The sequence below is a fragment of the Podarcis vaucheri genome (genome assembly GCF_965113315.1).
Source record: "Podarcis vaucheri genome assembly, chromosome: 7".
Taxonomy (NCBI): domain Eukaryota; kingdom Metazoa; phylum Chordata; class Lepidosauria; order Squamata; family Lacertidae; genus Podarcis; species Podarcis vaucheri.
In genome coordinates this window covers 74,332,483-74,349,670 of record NC_138765.1, presented here as the reverse complement: position 1 = coordinate 74,349,670, position 17,188 = coordinate 74,332,483, and the positions used below count along the sequence as shown (strand labels likewise).

Sequence of the window (17,188 nt, the reverse complement as noted above, 5' to 3'; positions counted from 1 at the left end):
ATTAGATAAATCCATAATGGGGGGAAGGGTGCTAGTGTAGGAGGATGGCCCACTGAGGGCATTGTGCTAAAGATTTTCCAAGCCTGATGCGAGCCTGAATTAGCTGTCCACACCCTGGCATGCACCCTGGCAGTCATGGAGAGGTGCACTTGGTCAGCTGTGGATGAGGGAAATGAAAAATGCCTTTTCTCACGCACTCTGGAGAGATGTCCTCTGGGTTGGGCGGCTGAAATGGTCGGGTGTGCTTTGAGATTTGACTGATGGATAATATGCTTGATGGCCTCTTTCCATCTTTCCGGGTAAGAAGGGCTTCCTCTTTCCTTCTCTGCCATAGAGAGAGAGAGAGAGAGAGAGAGAGAGAGAGAGAAGCAGGGAAGCAAAGCTTTTTGGTTTACTGCTGGAATGGGGGGAGTCAGAGCAAACCTCCCCTTGCTGAAAGCAGGTGCCTAATGGGAGGGGAAAGGAAGATGATAACAGAGCTGAGTAGAGAGAAGAATTATGGGGAAGGAATCTGTTGTGCTATGGGGGCAAGACATGGACTCCACTTCCAATGAGGACCTTGTGTAGAAGTGGATCACCAGGTGTGAAGGAGTCACTATGCTTGCTTTCTGGCAGGTGGAACGCTTGGTTACGGAGGGGATTGGCAAGGTGTCAGGAAGGTCTGCATGGTATAAATGCACTCACAGAGCCAATCCAGTGCTTCTGCTGATGCCTTTGCCCCACACTGACCTCCCCGTTGCCTCACCCCTCCTGGAAAGCAACAGCAATCTACATTCTGGGAAGTGATTGTAGTGGCTCCTCCCCACCCAACAAGTTGCTTCTGGCTCTGTGAGCCCTTCTCGTAATGGACTGCTTGTCAATAGGGGCTGATTTGTGGGCAAGAGCAGGGATATGGTAGAAATAGGCATGTCTGGAGAGCAAAATGTTAACAGGAGGTTGATGAGGAAAGACCATCACTATCTCCAATACCAGAGGCAATGTGCCTTTGAATATCAGTTGCTGAAGAATGGGTAGTAGAGACTGATTCATAAGGGCAAATGGGGCACTGCCCCACCAACCTCAGTCTGCCTGCAGACAGGTCCTGTCCCCCCGTCTTCTACCTTACAACCACTGCCTGCTAGCATCCTCCTCCTTAGTGTCACCATTAAAGGATGGGGACAAAACTAGAATTGGTTGGCTTTCACTGTCAATGGCTTTTACCCTCCCTACTTCTTGGGCTGAGGCTCCAATACTTTGAAGCTGAGGCTCCAATACTTTGGCCACCTCATGAGAAGACTCCCTGGAAAAGACCCTGATATTGGGAAAGATTGAGGGCACAAGGAGAAGGGGACGACCGAGGATGAGATGGTTGGAAAGTGTTCTCGAAGCTACAAACATGAGTCTGACCAAACTGCAGGAGGCAGTGGAAGACAGGAGTGCCTGGCGTGCTCTGGTCCATGGGATCACGAAGAGTCGGACACGACTAAACGACTAAACAACAACAACAACTTCTTGGTCTCCCTTGCCTTCCGCTCCACCAGTTGCAATGGGCATCAGCCACCACTGCGGGGCTTGGCAATTCCTAAAGCTGCACCTGCCTCTCCACACAGTGTGACATGAGTACGGCAGATGTTATTTGCAATGAGCAACACGCAGCTGTCATAGATCCCTCCCACACTTACCTGCAGTTCCAACTCCCGAGCCTTCCTCTCCAGCTGAGCCTTTGCTTCAGCAGCCTGGCATAGCAGGCGGACTGCCTCCAGCCTGATAAGCTTATCACACAACACTGGACGGAAGGATACTTCCAACATGCATTTCTGGCATGGGGGGGGGGGGAGAGAGGAGGCCGGAAAGAAAGAGAACATGCAGAATGAACTTGGGTAATTAAATGGAGTTCAGACTTATGCTCCATTTAACAGACAATCCAATCCATGATAGAGAACAAAGCAGGAGGCCTGCTGGATCTGGCCAAAGCATCCTGTTCTCACTGTTATCCACCTCAATGCTGTGAGGATAAAATGTGGAAGAAGAAAACCATAGATGCCCCTTTGAGCTCCAATGGAAATCCCATAGCAAGAAATGAGTAGAACAGCACTCTAGCACACATGATACCTAGCAACTGTTATTCAGAGACATACTGGAGGTAATATAGATATTATGACTGGTAGCCTTCATGGATTTGTCAAATCCCCCTTCAAAGTCATCCAAATTGGTAGCCAGAATTATAGTTTGTGGCAGCTGTGTGAAGATGTATCTCCCTTTGCCTGTTGTGAATCTCCCACCATTCAGCAGCACTGTAAGACCCCATGAGGTTACAGTATTGTGAAAGAGGCCTATCCACTTTCTCCAAACTGTGCATAATCTTATACGCCTCTATCATGTCCCCCATTACTCAACTTGCTTTCTAAACGAAAACTCTCCAAGGCATTGTAACCGTTCCTCAAAGGGGAGTTACTCCAGTCCCTTGATCATTCTGGTTGCCCTTTTCTGCCCTTACACTGTATGGTCCCCCGACAAGGCCTGTCAATTCCATGCCTCCCTCTGGGCTCACAAAATATACATTGTATAGCAAATGAACACAATCCAGTTCATGTCCATGTTACTTCCTAAATCTGGGGTTTTACGCTTGCAGCATAGGCTCTCCTTATTAAGAAGCCTGAACTATATCTAGTGAAGAACAAAAAAAAAGGACTCTGGTTACATTTCTTCTTTTAAAATGTGAATTAAAACTACATGTGCTCTCAACACTTTATTTTGCTTTCAGGCCAGATACATAGAGTGTAGTACTCCATAAGCATGAAGGTTCTTTTTTTATCCAGATCTTTAATAGGCTGAGAGTGTGTGTTTACCTTTCCAGGCAGGACAGTTCCGACACATGGCATGATCGTAATAGGAGAGTCTTCTGGAACAAGGAACTGGAAGGAAGTTGGCCCAACGGGGACCACTTCTCCCTTGCCAACTCTTGGGACACTGTGAGTGAACTGATTGACACTGACGTGATTGTTGATCACGAAGATATTTGCTGTTGACACGTCGTTGAGAGCAGTGGCAGAAAACTGGACCAAGGTATGAGAGAGCTCAAGAGGAGGGTGGACTCCGACTGCCTTGCATGACAGCTTGAATTCTCTAAAAATGGAAACACAGCTGAAAAAATCCGGTCACAGCACAATACGCAGCCCGTTGCCAAGACTTTAAATAAGCCCTATGACAAGTATCTCATTGCTTTCAAGTAAAAAGATATTTCGCTGCCCATTCCAGGTTCTGTGGCACCCCTATGGCTCAAGACTATATGGAAATCAAACCATGATGACACAAGATGGAAACAGCCCCTCTAATCCCAATGTTCAGGTCTGAGTGTGGTTGCTTAAGTAGCCAAAATGGCTCCATACCCATGCAGAAGAAAGAGTTTTCAGCAGAGGACAAAAAAGGTTGCACCAACCAAGTTATTCTTAGAGTAGATCCACTGGGTTGGTCTCCAATGTTAGCCCTATGCAAAGTAGACCGACTGAAATTAATGGGCATGGCTAATGTACTCTTAGTAAAATTTAAATGAATACAATCAATTGCAATTAATGGACCTAAGTTTGCTATGTCTTTTATTTTCAACGAGTCCACCCTGAATAGACCTGAAGATGTATAAAACTCAAAACCTTTCTTAACAAAAAGCGTAAAGGGGAAACATTCCCCAAACAGCCCTACAAAAACATGCATCCTGGATGAACACACTGCACAGGAGCACGTCATGCTGCAACATTTTGCTCTAAGTCCCACTTTTGGAATACTTAATTTTCACTGAAAAGATGCTGCTGATGCTGAAACATGACTGCAGAAATGCTGAAAGAAGTTGGAATGTTCTCCGGTGGTTTATTACAAGTAGAGGAACTGCAAATATTCACTTTTAAGTTTTGGGTTTGGTTCTAACATGCAAAGCTCCGGAGTGGGGGAAACTTTGCTGCGAATAATAATAATAATAATAATAATAATAATAATAATAATAATTTATTATTTGTACCCCGCCCATCTGGCTGGATTTCCCCAGCCACTCTGGGCAAAGAAGCGACAGGTAGCAATGCATGTTTAACCCAGTCCCACAGCTGCTAATTTTCCTATGCAGTTCTTCCACCCTGGCTGATTTCCCCTCAGCAGGGCTCCAAGACTGGTGGCATTTCCAGGCTGTCATTGTTTTCGTGTAGGATTCAATCACACACCAGCAATTCCAGACTGCACAATTATAGTTGATGCGGGGGGGGGGGGGTCGGATCTTGTGCAACAAGCCTTCTTTCCCCCAAAGGTTGAAAAGTGGCAGGGAAATGCAGTTTGAAAGTGTGGGGTAGCACTTTCATGCCACATCATCTAATCTTCCTATGAGGAAATCATATTGCATGCTCATTAAATAGCCCATATCATCTGATCTCTCAGCAAACAAATCAGGATGAATGCTCAAGGAACAGGTCATTTGGAAGCATTCTGAGGGTCCTGGCTAAGCAAAGGAAAGTGGCCTCTGCGTGCATGTGCATGCAGAATGCAAGCACCCCGTCCCCAAAGCAGTAAACAGGTATAGGTTGGCCATCACCTCCTTCCCACTAACTGCAATGTGTTTTGGCCATTTGGGGCAAACCTGAATCAGATCGGGGGATCAAACCTGGTTATCCTGCCTCATTGGAATAACCCTTGATGGCATGAAACTCTGTGCGCACCTGTTGATTTCAGTCTTGCAAGTCAGCTCAAAACTGTATTCCTTTGCCCGCTGGGCTTTGAAGATTATGTCCAGCTGCAACTGTTCAAGAGGCAGGAGCATTCCAAATCCATCATTGGGCTGAATTTCTACAAACTTTCAGAAGGAGGCAAAAAAGCATCACTCTCTCAGACAAACTAGCCATAATCCAAATGTTAACCCTCCAGAAAATAACCTACCTATTCTAAACCCTCCCAGTTTGGATCCTGCCCCCAACCCAACTCCATAAGTGGTAGAAAAAAAATCACACTCATTCATCTTCTCACAATATAAAAACAAAGACACTGCATGTACTTTTGTTACCTATGGAAAAATCTTTCAATAAAAACATTTTTTTTAAAGAAAGGGAGTAAAAGAGAAAAATAAATGTACAGTATTGAGAATATACCAAAAGAAAAAGGAAAAAGATGCACTATAGTTCAAATGGAAACAGGGGAAATGTGTTGCCTAATAATGCACTTATCAGGAACAGATATTCATTTGGTCCTAGCCCATGCATATTGTGATGATCAGGGGTGTGTTTGCATATATTCTGAGTGGAGTGCAGAATACCCTAGAGTGCAGTATTGGGAACACAATTACCGTATGCTGAAAATCTCCATTTAAAAAAAGTTCCTAGCCTTCATGGCTATAAAATGGTATAATTTGAAAGCGTGGCTGAAACGAACATAGCTCCTCGCCACTTTTCCATAATGTGCAAACCCAGAATGAATTAACATGTTAGAATATATTATGCGACACACACTAAATGATATACATTTGCTTAGTTTGATAATTTATGCACGTTACAGAACTGAGCTGTTCATGGGACAGATTTTATTCAAAATGAGATATACACAGCTCTGATAGTAATCATTTGGGTACAATTCTCTTCTTCATACAAAACTTCATGGAATATTTATTGTGTTGGAAACTGAGAAGAAGGTATTTACCTCTGGGAGTCCCACAAATCCAAATTCCTGGGGAAGGATGGCTTTGTTTGTTAGTGTGATTGTTGTTTTGACAGCTTCATAGATAGAGCAAAATCCAAAATCCACTTCAGTTGGTCTGATCTCCAAATCTGAGGTTGTAACGATTGCATGGACTGTAAATTCAACTGGTTTACTCTGAAACAAGAACACAAGTTGTGTTGTGGTGTAATGATTGAATTGGGGCAGAAGAGATTCAGCTCCAAATCTCAATTCAAATATGGAGCGCACTGGGTGACATTGAGTCAACTCAAATTTATTATTCCAATAATTTTGTTAAGAGATCTCTTCCCATCCTTGCTATCTTAAGTGCAATTCCTAGAGATCCCTAGACAGAAAGAATTACCATTAAAACAATGTATCCACCTTGTAGATATGCTCTAAGAGAGATGCATCAAGAGAAACATATACATTAAAAAATTAAAACTGAAAACATCAGAATGACTTATGGGAACTATCGGGAATGATCATGAAAAGCAGTAGAAGTATGAGATCATCAGATCTCCCCTGACCTCAGAGCATGGTGAAGTCCCCCCCCCAAAAAAATTATAATTTGGCATAATATTTGGACTGTTTGATTATTGAATAATATGTATAATTCGGAATATATGATGTGGTTTGATTGGATTGTTAAAATGGAAAGTTTAATAAATATATAAAAAAATAAAACTGAACACTATGCTTTAGGTTACAGTCCTAGACTTTGTATCCCTTCAAGACAACTCCTGCTGGCCTGGGGAGCTCTCCTAGGTTCTGAAGAAAACCATTCTGACCCAATCCCTGTACTTCACGGGTGAGGAACATTTTTTAGCTGAGGAGCTACATTCATTTATGAGTAACCTTCAAGGGGTGGGCGGGGGTCAGTACCAAAATGGGTGGGGCTGGAGGTAGGGCAAACTGATGTGCTTCTCACCTTCCTACAGTAGGCTACATTCGAGTCATGCCAAACTCAGAAGTTCCTGCATACACATTTTTCCATGCAACATCCAGTCAAGCAAGAAACATTATTATATCTAAAGGACACCTTCCAGCCATGCCCTTGAAGAAGGGTACAGAGCTAGGTCAGCAAAGAGGGATGCTCTGGGGACAGTGAGTTTAGCCTAAAGTCTTGAGGGTCAGATAGAGAAGCCCCCATCATAGGGTGGGCACATTTGGTTTCCAGACCTGAGGCTCCCCACCTCAGCTGTACTTGGTTCTCTGTTTCCTACCACTGATGGATATTATGCTACTCAAACCATTTCCCTCAGACCTGGACCACACCCAGCAGGCTCTCATCCTGCCTGAGCAGGACACAATCTTCCCTTGTTGTCTAACAACAAGCAGCTGAATCTTGCACCAACCTGATCTGAAACCATGACCATCATTGGGACTTCCAGAACTCCTGTTTTTACATCAAAGTACTTCCTTGCATCTTCACGAAGAGAGCGCCTGAAACAGCAAAGTATCACATACTCTTTAAAGAGCCAAGCAGAAGGAATCCGACACTAAGGATGGGTTAAACTCTTCGTTGCTGAGAGAGCCAATGAGAAACCTTGGACAGACTTTGATGGTGTGAACAAGAGGAAGGAAAAGCAGAGGAATATTTGCTTTGAGGGATTGAAGATGTCCTTCATTTCCACAACATAGATTTTCTTCTTGAAGTATCTGAGTATGGAGCCCTAAAGAGAGGTGTCTAATATTGTCTAATGGTTTTTAGGCATTTGGGGGGAAATCCAGATTGAAAACTATTCAAGGTATCCAATTATAACCTAAGTATTCAGTGATGAATGAAAACATGAGCGATAAGGGCTTCCTTACGGCAGCTTCCACCTGCTGATTTCTTGTACAATGTAGTGCTCTTGTTCTGGTGCAAATCATTATTAAAGCCTTTTAACATGGCTTTTGTCCTGTTAGCATGTAGCCAAATCTTACAAGAAGATGGGGACAGTCCTTGAGAAGCTGTTTGGGGCTTTTTCAGCTCAAACAAAATGAGGTACATTGTGCTTGGAGAATGTCTGCTGAACCTCTGCAAGTAATGCTATCTGGAAATATGCTTCCAGGGGAAACTTTGGTCCTCCAGATGCTAGACTACAACTCTCATCATTCCCAACCATTAGGTGTGCTGGCTGGGGCTGATTGGAATTGGAGTCCAACTACATCTGGATGGTCAAAGGTTCCCTAGCCCTACAGTACAGGCTTGAAACGTATTTCACCCAGATACAAATGCTCATAGAAAAGTTTCACATTAAGTGTTTAGATCATGCAAATGACGTTAATAATTGCCTAGCTCTTTCAAAACCTTAAACAACTTCCCCCACCCAATACTGCATCGAATCACTGAATAACAACTGATTCCTGCAATGTAGATAGTGTAAAATCCAGGCTTGTTTCGTGCGACAGTGTATTTTTAAGTACCAATTCCATGTGGGAACTGTTTCTTTGCGTGTAATTCCCATTAATGCTCTCATAAGTGTTTTCGGCTTGCATTACTAAAGGGAGCTGATTATGGGGCCATGTTGTATTTACCAGCGTTTTAAGAAAGTATTAACCGATATATTGCTCTTTTCCTAGCAAAATATTGACGACTATAAATAGGGCTTTAGAAACTTGCTCGGTAATCAGTATGCAAGCTTCCTCGGCCCCAGCTGTAGTCAGGAGCACAGATGAGACACCCATCTTGGGCAATCTGTTCCTTTTGACATTGACGTTAATTAATTACCAGCTCTTCTGAGTCAGTATCAATAGGAAGGCAATACCACACAGATACTGAAATAAGAGCAGGCTGCAAGGAGAGTCTTAAAGACCATCTCTGTCTGTCTGATTACCCACCACGGAGAGGGGATGTGTAGGGTTTCGCTTGCCAGAGCTTCTTGCCTAGTGCAAGCCTTGTTTGCAATTTTGAGCCAAATTAGTACAAACAATGTATCATTTTTAGAACCCCCATCCTATTTATAATCTCTGGGTCCTATAACACAGAGTGATTTTTCCCATTTTGTCTCCAGGGAGACAGTGTTCTGTCTTGGAGTCTTTGCTTTGAAAAAATGGGTCGCTAGTGAGACGGTACAAGGTCATATAGATTTGGTTTCCCTCCTTTTATAATATCATAAAAAGTGGAGGCAATGCTGTGAAAATGTTGTAGATGTATGGTTTTCAAATTTAAAAAGGAGGAGGTAACCTCAAAATAGATTCCAAAGGGAAAAATTATTTAATGAGTTGCCCAGTATATGTTGACAAAATCTTTGTCTGGAGCAACTGTAATATTGTTAGACTATCAAAATCAAATCAGGGAAAACAATATTCTGTAAGATGATAAAACAATATTTATAAAAGAGAGGGAGAGAAACTGAGTAAACAATCAGTATACAGTACAAAATTACCATACTGAGTCATGCGAATACATTTGAAATCCTTTTTTGAAGAAATGATTGGCAACAGGTTTATGATTTTCTCCTACTCAGAGCAGACCCACTGAAATTCATAGCCATGACTAACTTGCTCTGAGCAACACTTAGTTGGAGACAACGCTTAGAATATAATAGTTTATGACAACCTATTTTCAAGCCAGCCATTAAACGAACACCTTCAGGTAGCGAATTATGCAATATTCTTGAGAAAAAAGACAAATTTTGCAAATCAAAAGGGCATCTTTTAGATTAGAAACCTGCAACAATTATATCAAGTTGTCCTCTTTTGTAGTCAAGCATTGTCACAAAATAAAAAAATTACTTCCAGTAGCACCTTAAAGACCAACTAAGTTAGTTCTTGGTATGAGCTTTCGTGTGCATGCACACGAAAGCTCATACCAAGAACTAACTTAGTTGGTCTTTAAGGTGCTACTGGAAGTAATTTTTTATTTTGACTATGGCAGACCAACACGGCTACCTATCTGTAATTGTCACAAAAGCCATTGTATGTTTTGTTTTCAGAAGAGAGCAAGGATCCATTCATGAAACTCAGGCTTCTGCTAGAATTTGTCCTCCCAGACAACCCCCGTGAACAAAAGCCCCTCTTTTAGAACCCCTCAGAAGCTTCTCAGGGTTTCCTTTATGAGAAAATTATTGATGGCAGATAAGTTTCTCCAAGCCCTATTGCAATGGGCAGCCATGTGGGGAGTGCCAGGCATGTTTCTAGATCACACGTTTAGTTGACATGGAGTGATGGCAGAGCCAACAGGTGGTCAGTTGCAACCACAGGTTTGGCATCTGCTCAGAAAATGGATGGATACAAAGACCATATACAAATTGCACATTGATACTTATAGACACATAAATGCAAAGGGAAGCAGGTGTTTACAACTGCACACATTAACACCCAATCAGAAATTCAGCGAGGCAGGGCAGTGATAAAAAGTATCTTCAAATGGATGACTCTTAGGTGGTGTGGTGTGATGGACACAGGGACATGGAAAACCATCTCATACAGCAGGTGTGGGGGAACTTTGACCCTCTTAATGTTGCTGAATCACAATGCCTATCAGGTCTAGCAAGCATGGCCAGTGGTTGGGAAGTGGTTGGGGATTATGGGTGTTGTAGTTCATCTGAACCTGAGACCTTTTTCATGCAAAGTATGAGCCATGAGAGCCAGTCTAGCATTTCCATTAAAATGGCCTTGGCTTAACATTTTCAACACCAAACTTTAGTAAACCCACCCTGCTCTGCCTTCCATGCACCCCATCCCCTTTTATCCGATCTCTGCTTGGTGAACCAGTCAGGGGCTTATTTCATGAGTCAGAACCTCCTTAATCTCATCAAATCTCCTTTGAAGCTTTCCCCCAGTCCCCCCCCCTCCTGAAATGCAGATTAACATTTTAAATCCAAGCTGTGTCGCCTCTATCCACTTGACAAAACTATAGCAGTGTTTCACAACATTTGAAGTTTAGGGACTGGAAACTGTCATAATAATGGTAACTCTCTTTCTATAATGGGATAGGAATTTAATTCTGCACAGAGACATGCAGTGTTTGCATTTCTTAAGGCTCTACTGCAAAAAAAGTGCTCTGGTAATTTATTCCACCAGAATGCAAATAACAGATGCTGATGCTGCTTTCATCTTGGTCTAGGTAGTTCTGTGGTTCTCTAAAGTCTCAGGCAGAATCCTTCCCAACCCTGTGACCTGATGGTCTCTAGCCCAGGGACTGGAAAACTGCAGATAGAAAGACCTTTTCCATGCATAGTCTGAAAAAGAGGCCTTACACTAAATCTGTATGTTGTAAGAACAGAAGTAGAGCCCTGCTGAATCAGGCCGAAGGTCCATCAAATCCCACATCCTGTTCTCACAGTGGTCAACCAGATGTCTCAGTGGGAAGTCTGCAAGCAGGAACTGAGTGGAAGAGCCCTCTCCCATCTTGTAATTCCCAGCAAATTGTATTTAGAGGTATTACTTCCTCTGACAGAGGAGGGAGAACAAAGCCATCATGGCTAGTAGCCATCTGCTTCTCCTCCCCTTGAACTTACTCCACGGTCCTTTAGGACACAATGTCAAAGTTGGTGGTATTCACAGACAACTGGTATTCAAAGGCATTAATGCCTCCAACAGTGGCAGCAGAGCATAGTCATCAGGGTGAGTAGACACTGACAGCCTTATCCTCTATGCATTTGTCTAATGCTCTTTTTAAAGCCATTCAAGTTGGCAGCCATCACTGAATAGTAGGAATGTAATCCAAGTCAGTTTCCTTTCTGGACACTCCTAAATATGTTGGGGGGGGAGGAAGTGAGGCATGGTGGGAAAGAGCCAATAAACCTTTTAAACTACATGGTAGTCAGAAGTGTATTCCTTAACGTAGGGCAAACCACTCACAATATTTAAATAGCATGCTGCAAAGTTCACATCTGTGCTGTTTAAATGCTATTGTTGGATGAACTGGTGATTAATCTTTTCTTACGATTAAGCTGAGCACAGGAAAATTAATCACATCTTCCCTTTCCCCAGTATACCTGAAGGAGTGTCTCCACTCCCATTGTTCTGCCCGGACACTGAGGTCCAGTGCTGAGGGCCTTCTGGCAGTTCCCTCACTGCAAAGTTACAGGGAACCAGGCAGAGGGCCTTCTTGGTAGTGGCACTTGCCCTTTGGAACGCCCTCCTACCAGATGTCAAAGAGGACAACAACTACCAGACTTTTAAAAGACACCTGAAGGCAGCCCTGTTTAGGGAAGCTTTTAATATTTGACGCACTATTGTATTTTAATATTTTGTTGGAAGCCGCCCAGAGTGACTGGGGAAACACAGCCAGATGGGCGGGGTATAAATAAGTTGTTGTTGTAAACTCTTAGTTAAGGTCACACAATTATACACCAACAGTACAATCCTATGAGTCCTTGATGGGGGGCACAGACTACCTATTTATTGACTATTCATCGTGATATGCTTCCACAAAGGCTTCCACAGAGATTACACTATGTCTGGGCTTATAGTGAGCATTCTTTCTGATATTCTTGTCAGGTGGTTCTACATCACTGAGTATATGTCCTGCATTCATTCTGATTTGCTTACAGGGTGGTTACACATCTTCCCATTAGTCAGTCATTCACCCCATACTCATCAAAGCATTTCCCTACCACTGTGTAATCTTGGTCCTCTCACTGCCACTCAGCCTAACCTGCCTCACCAAGTTGTTGTGAGGCTAAAAGTGGAGAAAGTATAATATATGTTACATTGAGCTCCTTGGAGGAAAGGTAAGATAGAAATGAAATATAGTAACAACAACCTTAAGACACTGGAAGCTGTCTTATACTTGGCCTATCTAGCTTAGTATAGTCATACCTCATGTTACATTTTCTTCATGTTATGTTCTTTCAGGTTACATCCTGTGGCGACCCGGAAGTACCGGAAAGGGTTACTTCCGAGTTTCTCCGCTCGCGCATGTGCAGAAGCATAAAATGACGTCACGTGCATGCACAGAAGCGGCGAATGGCAACCCGCTCGTGCGCAGATGCGCCGCTGGGGGTTGCACTCTTTTCATGTTGCGAACAGGCCTCCGGAATGGATCCAATTCGCAACCAGAGGTACCACTGTATTGTCTACACTGAGCAGCAGTAGCTCTCCAGGGTTTCAGACTAGGAATATTCCCAGCCCTCCCTGGAGATGTTGAGGTTTGAACACAGGATCTTCTGTAAGCAAACAGATGCTCTACCTCTGATCTAGGACCACTGATCTAGAACAACAGTTTGGGACCAGGATATCTGAAGGGCCACCATCTCTGGTATGGACCTACCAGTGCCCAGAGATATCTTCAGAGGCCCCATAGTGATGTCATGGCTAGGTAATGCCATCCCAAGAGATTTCCACTTGATGCCATCTCTCTTCTCCTTTCAATAACATCTCAGGATGGTTTTATTCTCTCATACCCTGGGTGATCCAATATGAAATTGTCTTGCTGCTACCTTCTGTTCCCATTTCCATGGTCTGCATTGTTCTGAATTTTTTGTAGGCTGCTTTGGGAGCTGTAGAAGTGGGATGCCATTAGGGGCCAATGACTGCACCCACATGAAAAAGGCAAATAGATGATGGAAGGATCCCAGGCAGAGCAGAGAAATAAAGATCTCCCAGGATGGGAGACTAGAGGAGGAAATGAAAGCTCCCAGGGTGATTTGTGGGGAAGGTGGGGGCAGGATAAGAATTGCATTTGTGTACTGCTTTGTATTTTAGATACCCTGCTGTGGATTTTCTTCTTTATTTTTTATCTTGCTGCTGTTATAAGAATGTGCATTTCATAATGTATTTCTTATTGTCATAGTTGTATTTCTATAACCATTCAGAATTTTATGTTGTATAGATAGTATGCTATGTATGGACAAAGGGTGGTATGTAAAGTTAATAAATATAAAAATAATAAAGATTAGCATTTAAACAGAATTGAGACACTTGGCCATGGATGGCTGAGGTCTACCTTGGCAGAAACTTCAGCTGCACACTAAAGGATGAATGAGCTTGAATGTAGCCCGTCTTTGGAAGCAGCTCCATGTGGTTGGCAAGTTCCTTGCAAACTTCAAACTTCAACCGCAAGGCACTTTTTGCTCTGCAAAGAGAAGAGGAACATCTGAGTTGGCATGACAATGGATGCTCTGGCCACCTCTACTGACAGATCTGACTGTATCAGCTACCATTTCTTCTCGCATTGCACAAATACACAATGATAGCTGAATATGTTAATTTTGGCTTCTCTCAGGCCACATTCACACGCTGCATTTAAAGCACTACTATGATACTACTTTCAACAGTCATGGTTTCTTCCCCCAAAGAATTCTGGGAGCTGTAGTTCAGTCCGGACACTGAGATCCAGCGCCGAGGGCATTCTGGCGGTTCCCTCATTGCGAGAAGTAAGGTTACAGGGAACCAGACAGAGGGCCTTCTCGGTAGTGGCGCCTGCCCTGTGGAACGCCCTTCCATCAGATGTGAAGGAAATAAGCAGCTATCTTATCTTTAAAAGACATCTGAAGGCAGCCCTGTTTAGAGAAGTTTTTAATATTTAATGCTGTATTGTTTTTAACACTCAATTGGGAGCCACCCAGAGTGGCCAGGGAAACTCGGCCAGATGGGCAGGGTATAAATAATAATATATTATTATTATTATTATTATTATTATTATTATTATTATTATTATTATTATTGGTTCTGAGAGTCATTAGGAGACCCGGCTTCTCCTCATAGAGCTACAATTTCCAGAGTGTTTTAATGATGGAAAGGGGATGAGCTCAGAAATAAAATAGCCTATATTTTATGACAGCAAAAACATCTCATTTAAGGAGCAATTAGCAGGAGAGGTTTTGTCCTGTGCAGGATCCTGAACACCATACAAAGAAAACAAAAAATGATTGATATTTGGTTTTTAAAAAAATATGAAAAGCAGCTCAGGTTTGGGGCTAAGCAACTTGACAGTTTTCTATCGGGAACACCTCAAAACCTTGGATTTGCATTGTGAGGATGAAGCAAATGGATCTGATAGCAAAGATACTCTGCCACTATACTTATAATCCCTTTCCTGGTAGTGAGTGTTATCTAGACCCAGGAAAGTCTCTTACATAACTTGACGTTTGTCACACTTGTAAGCTGAATTTCTGAGATAGCAGCTTTATTCATTTCCTTCCAACTGTGAAGAATCTCAGTGGGGTCTAATTCTAGTAAGGAGTTTAGGATGTATCCCTTTCCAACAAAAATAGAAAAAAGGAAAAGAAAAGAAAAAAGAGAAAAATAAATACCATTCAATTGTATTCGCTTGAATTTAACTAGAATGTGAAATAGTGATAAAGAGGAGCAAGTTTAAAATAGCAAGACTCAACATCTAGCTAGCAAAATCCATGGATTCAAAAAAAGGGGGGGGTGTCAGCAATGGCTGGTCAGGAGAGATGACAGAACCATTTCTAAAAAGCAAAAATTGAGCTTCCATGGCCTTCAAGTGGGATGGTGCTTGTCTGCCAAGAAACAAAAACCTAAACTTTTTTCTTTTAAAATCTCCATGTGTAAAACTCCTGTGGAGATAAATGGGAATCTTATATCCCTATAATACTACAATTGGGCCAAGGGCATATATCAGATAATCTATTAATTACTTTGTTACCATCGATAACCAGTATTCATAGAACAGCTAAATAGAATACAAATATCCAGAGCCAGTCTAATTCTGGACTACCTGCCCTGCTTTTTTAAAAAATAATAATTTACTTTTAATAGTTTTAATATATACAGAAAAATTAAAAAGAGAGAGGGATAAGAAGCTCCATCCCTTAACAACAACAACAACAAACCCTGCTTAATTTCTACAAAATTAAAGAACTTGGTTGTAGCCAAATCCTACTCAGAGTAGACCCACTGAAAGTAATGTACCTAAATTAGTCATCATCATTAACTTCAATGGATCTACTCTGAATAGGATTAGCAATGGATGCAACCCTATTCAGAATAGTTCCATTGAAGTTAATGATGATCAGCAACCAGCACAACTTCCCCATCACTTCCTTTAATAAGGACCGGGGAGTTGCTTCTGACACATGTGAACGACCCAACAAAGGCTAATGTAAACGAGCTGCCTGCCCAAAGCTCTGCTGCTGTTTACATTGGGAAGGAAAGGGTCAGCAGGCCTTTGCCTGCATTTGAGGAGAGAGCAAATAATGATAAGGTGTGCAGAAAAGGCCTGTAATCATGGGGTAGGGCTGGGAGACTGTGGGGTTGAAGGCTGGCCACCCAAAGGCAAGCCTGGCCACCCAAGGTGACCACCTCTGAGGAAGGCAGGAAACAGACTGCGGTTGAGGAGGACTAAGCCCTGCCTACTTACTACAGCTTTGTGTGCATCGGATGACAGGTGGCGCCAATACCCATTGTGATGGACCTTCATCCCAGCAGAATAAAAGTGTACTTGGGAACACAATCGAGTTTCCGGCTTTAAATAAACAATGGCAGATTAACAAAACCATCAGTGCAATCCTACTCATGTCTGCTCAAACAAAGTTCCACTGAGTTAATTTAGACTTCCTCCCAAGTAAATGTGAATATGATTGCAGCAAATGCTAATAAATGAGGGCAAATTTAAGAATCAGTCAACCTGCAGAAGAACCTGGAAGTAGATGAATTCCTGGGCCACACACCTGCTTTGGATGATGATGCAGTCCTGATACAGCCTGTCATACATGCAGATTTTGAGGTCAACGTTTGGATTGGGCACCCACACCGGCACAGCCACAGAAACAGCAGTGACATTGAAGGACAACTGAACACAGACAGATGTAAAGTTTCAGGGGCAACGCGGTCTTGTATGCTGAAAAAACAATTGCTGCCCCAAGTGCTCAGGTTCAAACTCTTTCCCCAAACTCTTGGAAGCCCAAATTACATACGAGAGTGGCAGATGTTTGCTTAGTCTAGGGATGGAGAATGTTTGTGGCCCTCCAGATATCTTCCTTATCTGACCTTTGGCAACACTGGCTGGGGCTGATGGGAGCTAGAGTGCAACAACATTTGGAAAGCCACAGTTTCCCAAGCAGCCGGTAGAGTGCTTTGAAACTCTTATCAGCTTAGGGAGGAACCACCTTGTTTCAAAAAGCACTCACTTCAATAGGAACCTGGATAGGGCTGCCCTCTTCTACCTTTTCTCTTCACTCTCCTTCTCTTGTGTGTCTTTTTAGCTCCTAAGCCCAAGGGAGTGGCCATTTCTTTCCAGTTTTGCTGTTGATGCCAGCTCTCTCATTTATCTGAAAAGTGTGTGGGGTGTGTGCGTGTGATAAATGAAGGAATGAATGAATATTGTATCACTTTGCTCTCACAGGAGACAGTGATGGCCACCAACTTGGATGGCTTGAAAAGAGGATGGAGGACAAGGCTATCAGCAGCTATTAGCCACTGCCTCTATGGTTAGAAGCAGTAATGCTTCTGAATACCAGTTGCTGAAAACTGTGGGAGAGCAGAGCACTATTGTGCTTGAATCTTGCTTGCGAATTTACCAAAGGCATCTGGCTGGGCACTGTGAGTACAGAATGCTGGACTAGACAGGCTGTTGTTCTGATCCAGCAGGCTCTTTTTATGTTTTTACGCTAAACTCTCC

At 42.9% G+C, this 17,188-nt stretch overlaps 1 protein-coding gene across 4 annotated transcripts in view; it reads right to left on the bottom strand.

Annotated features, from left to right (window-relative positions):
* Positions 1 to 17,188, bottom strand: part of CFAP74 (cilia and flagella associated protein 74) — an 80,645-nt gene that overhangs the window by 15,842 nt on the left and 47,615 nt on the right. For all 4 annotated transcript variants that reach the window (XM_082229737.1, XM_082229736.1, XM_082229739.1 and 1 more), the window contains exons 21-28: positions 16,239 to 16,360; positions 13,547 to 13,675; positions 7,023 to 7,110; positions 5,647 to 5,820; positions 4,677 to 4,810; positions 2,829 to 3,105; positions 1,662 to 1,796; positions 198 to 325 (exon numbers count right to left, since the gene is read on the bottom strand). In XM_082229737.1, the coding sequence (XP_082085863.1) occupies positions 198 to 325; positions 1,662 to 1,796; positions 2,829 to 3,105; positions 4,677 to 4,810; positions 5,647 to 5,820; positions 7,023 to 7,110; positions 13,547 to 13,675; positions 16,239 to 16,360 (1,187 nt within the window). The remainder of the gene's footprint in view (positions 1 to 197; positions 326 to 1,661; positions 1,797 to 2,828; positions 3,106 to 4,676; positions 4,811 to 5,646; positions 5,821 to 7,022; positions 7,111 to 13,546; positions 13,676 to 16,238; positions 16,361 to 17,188) is intronic.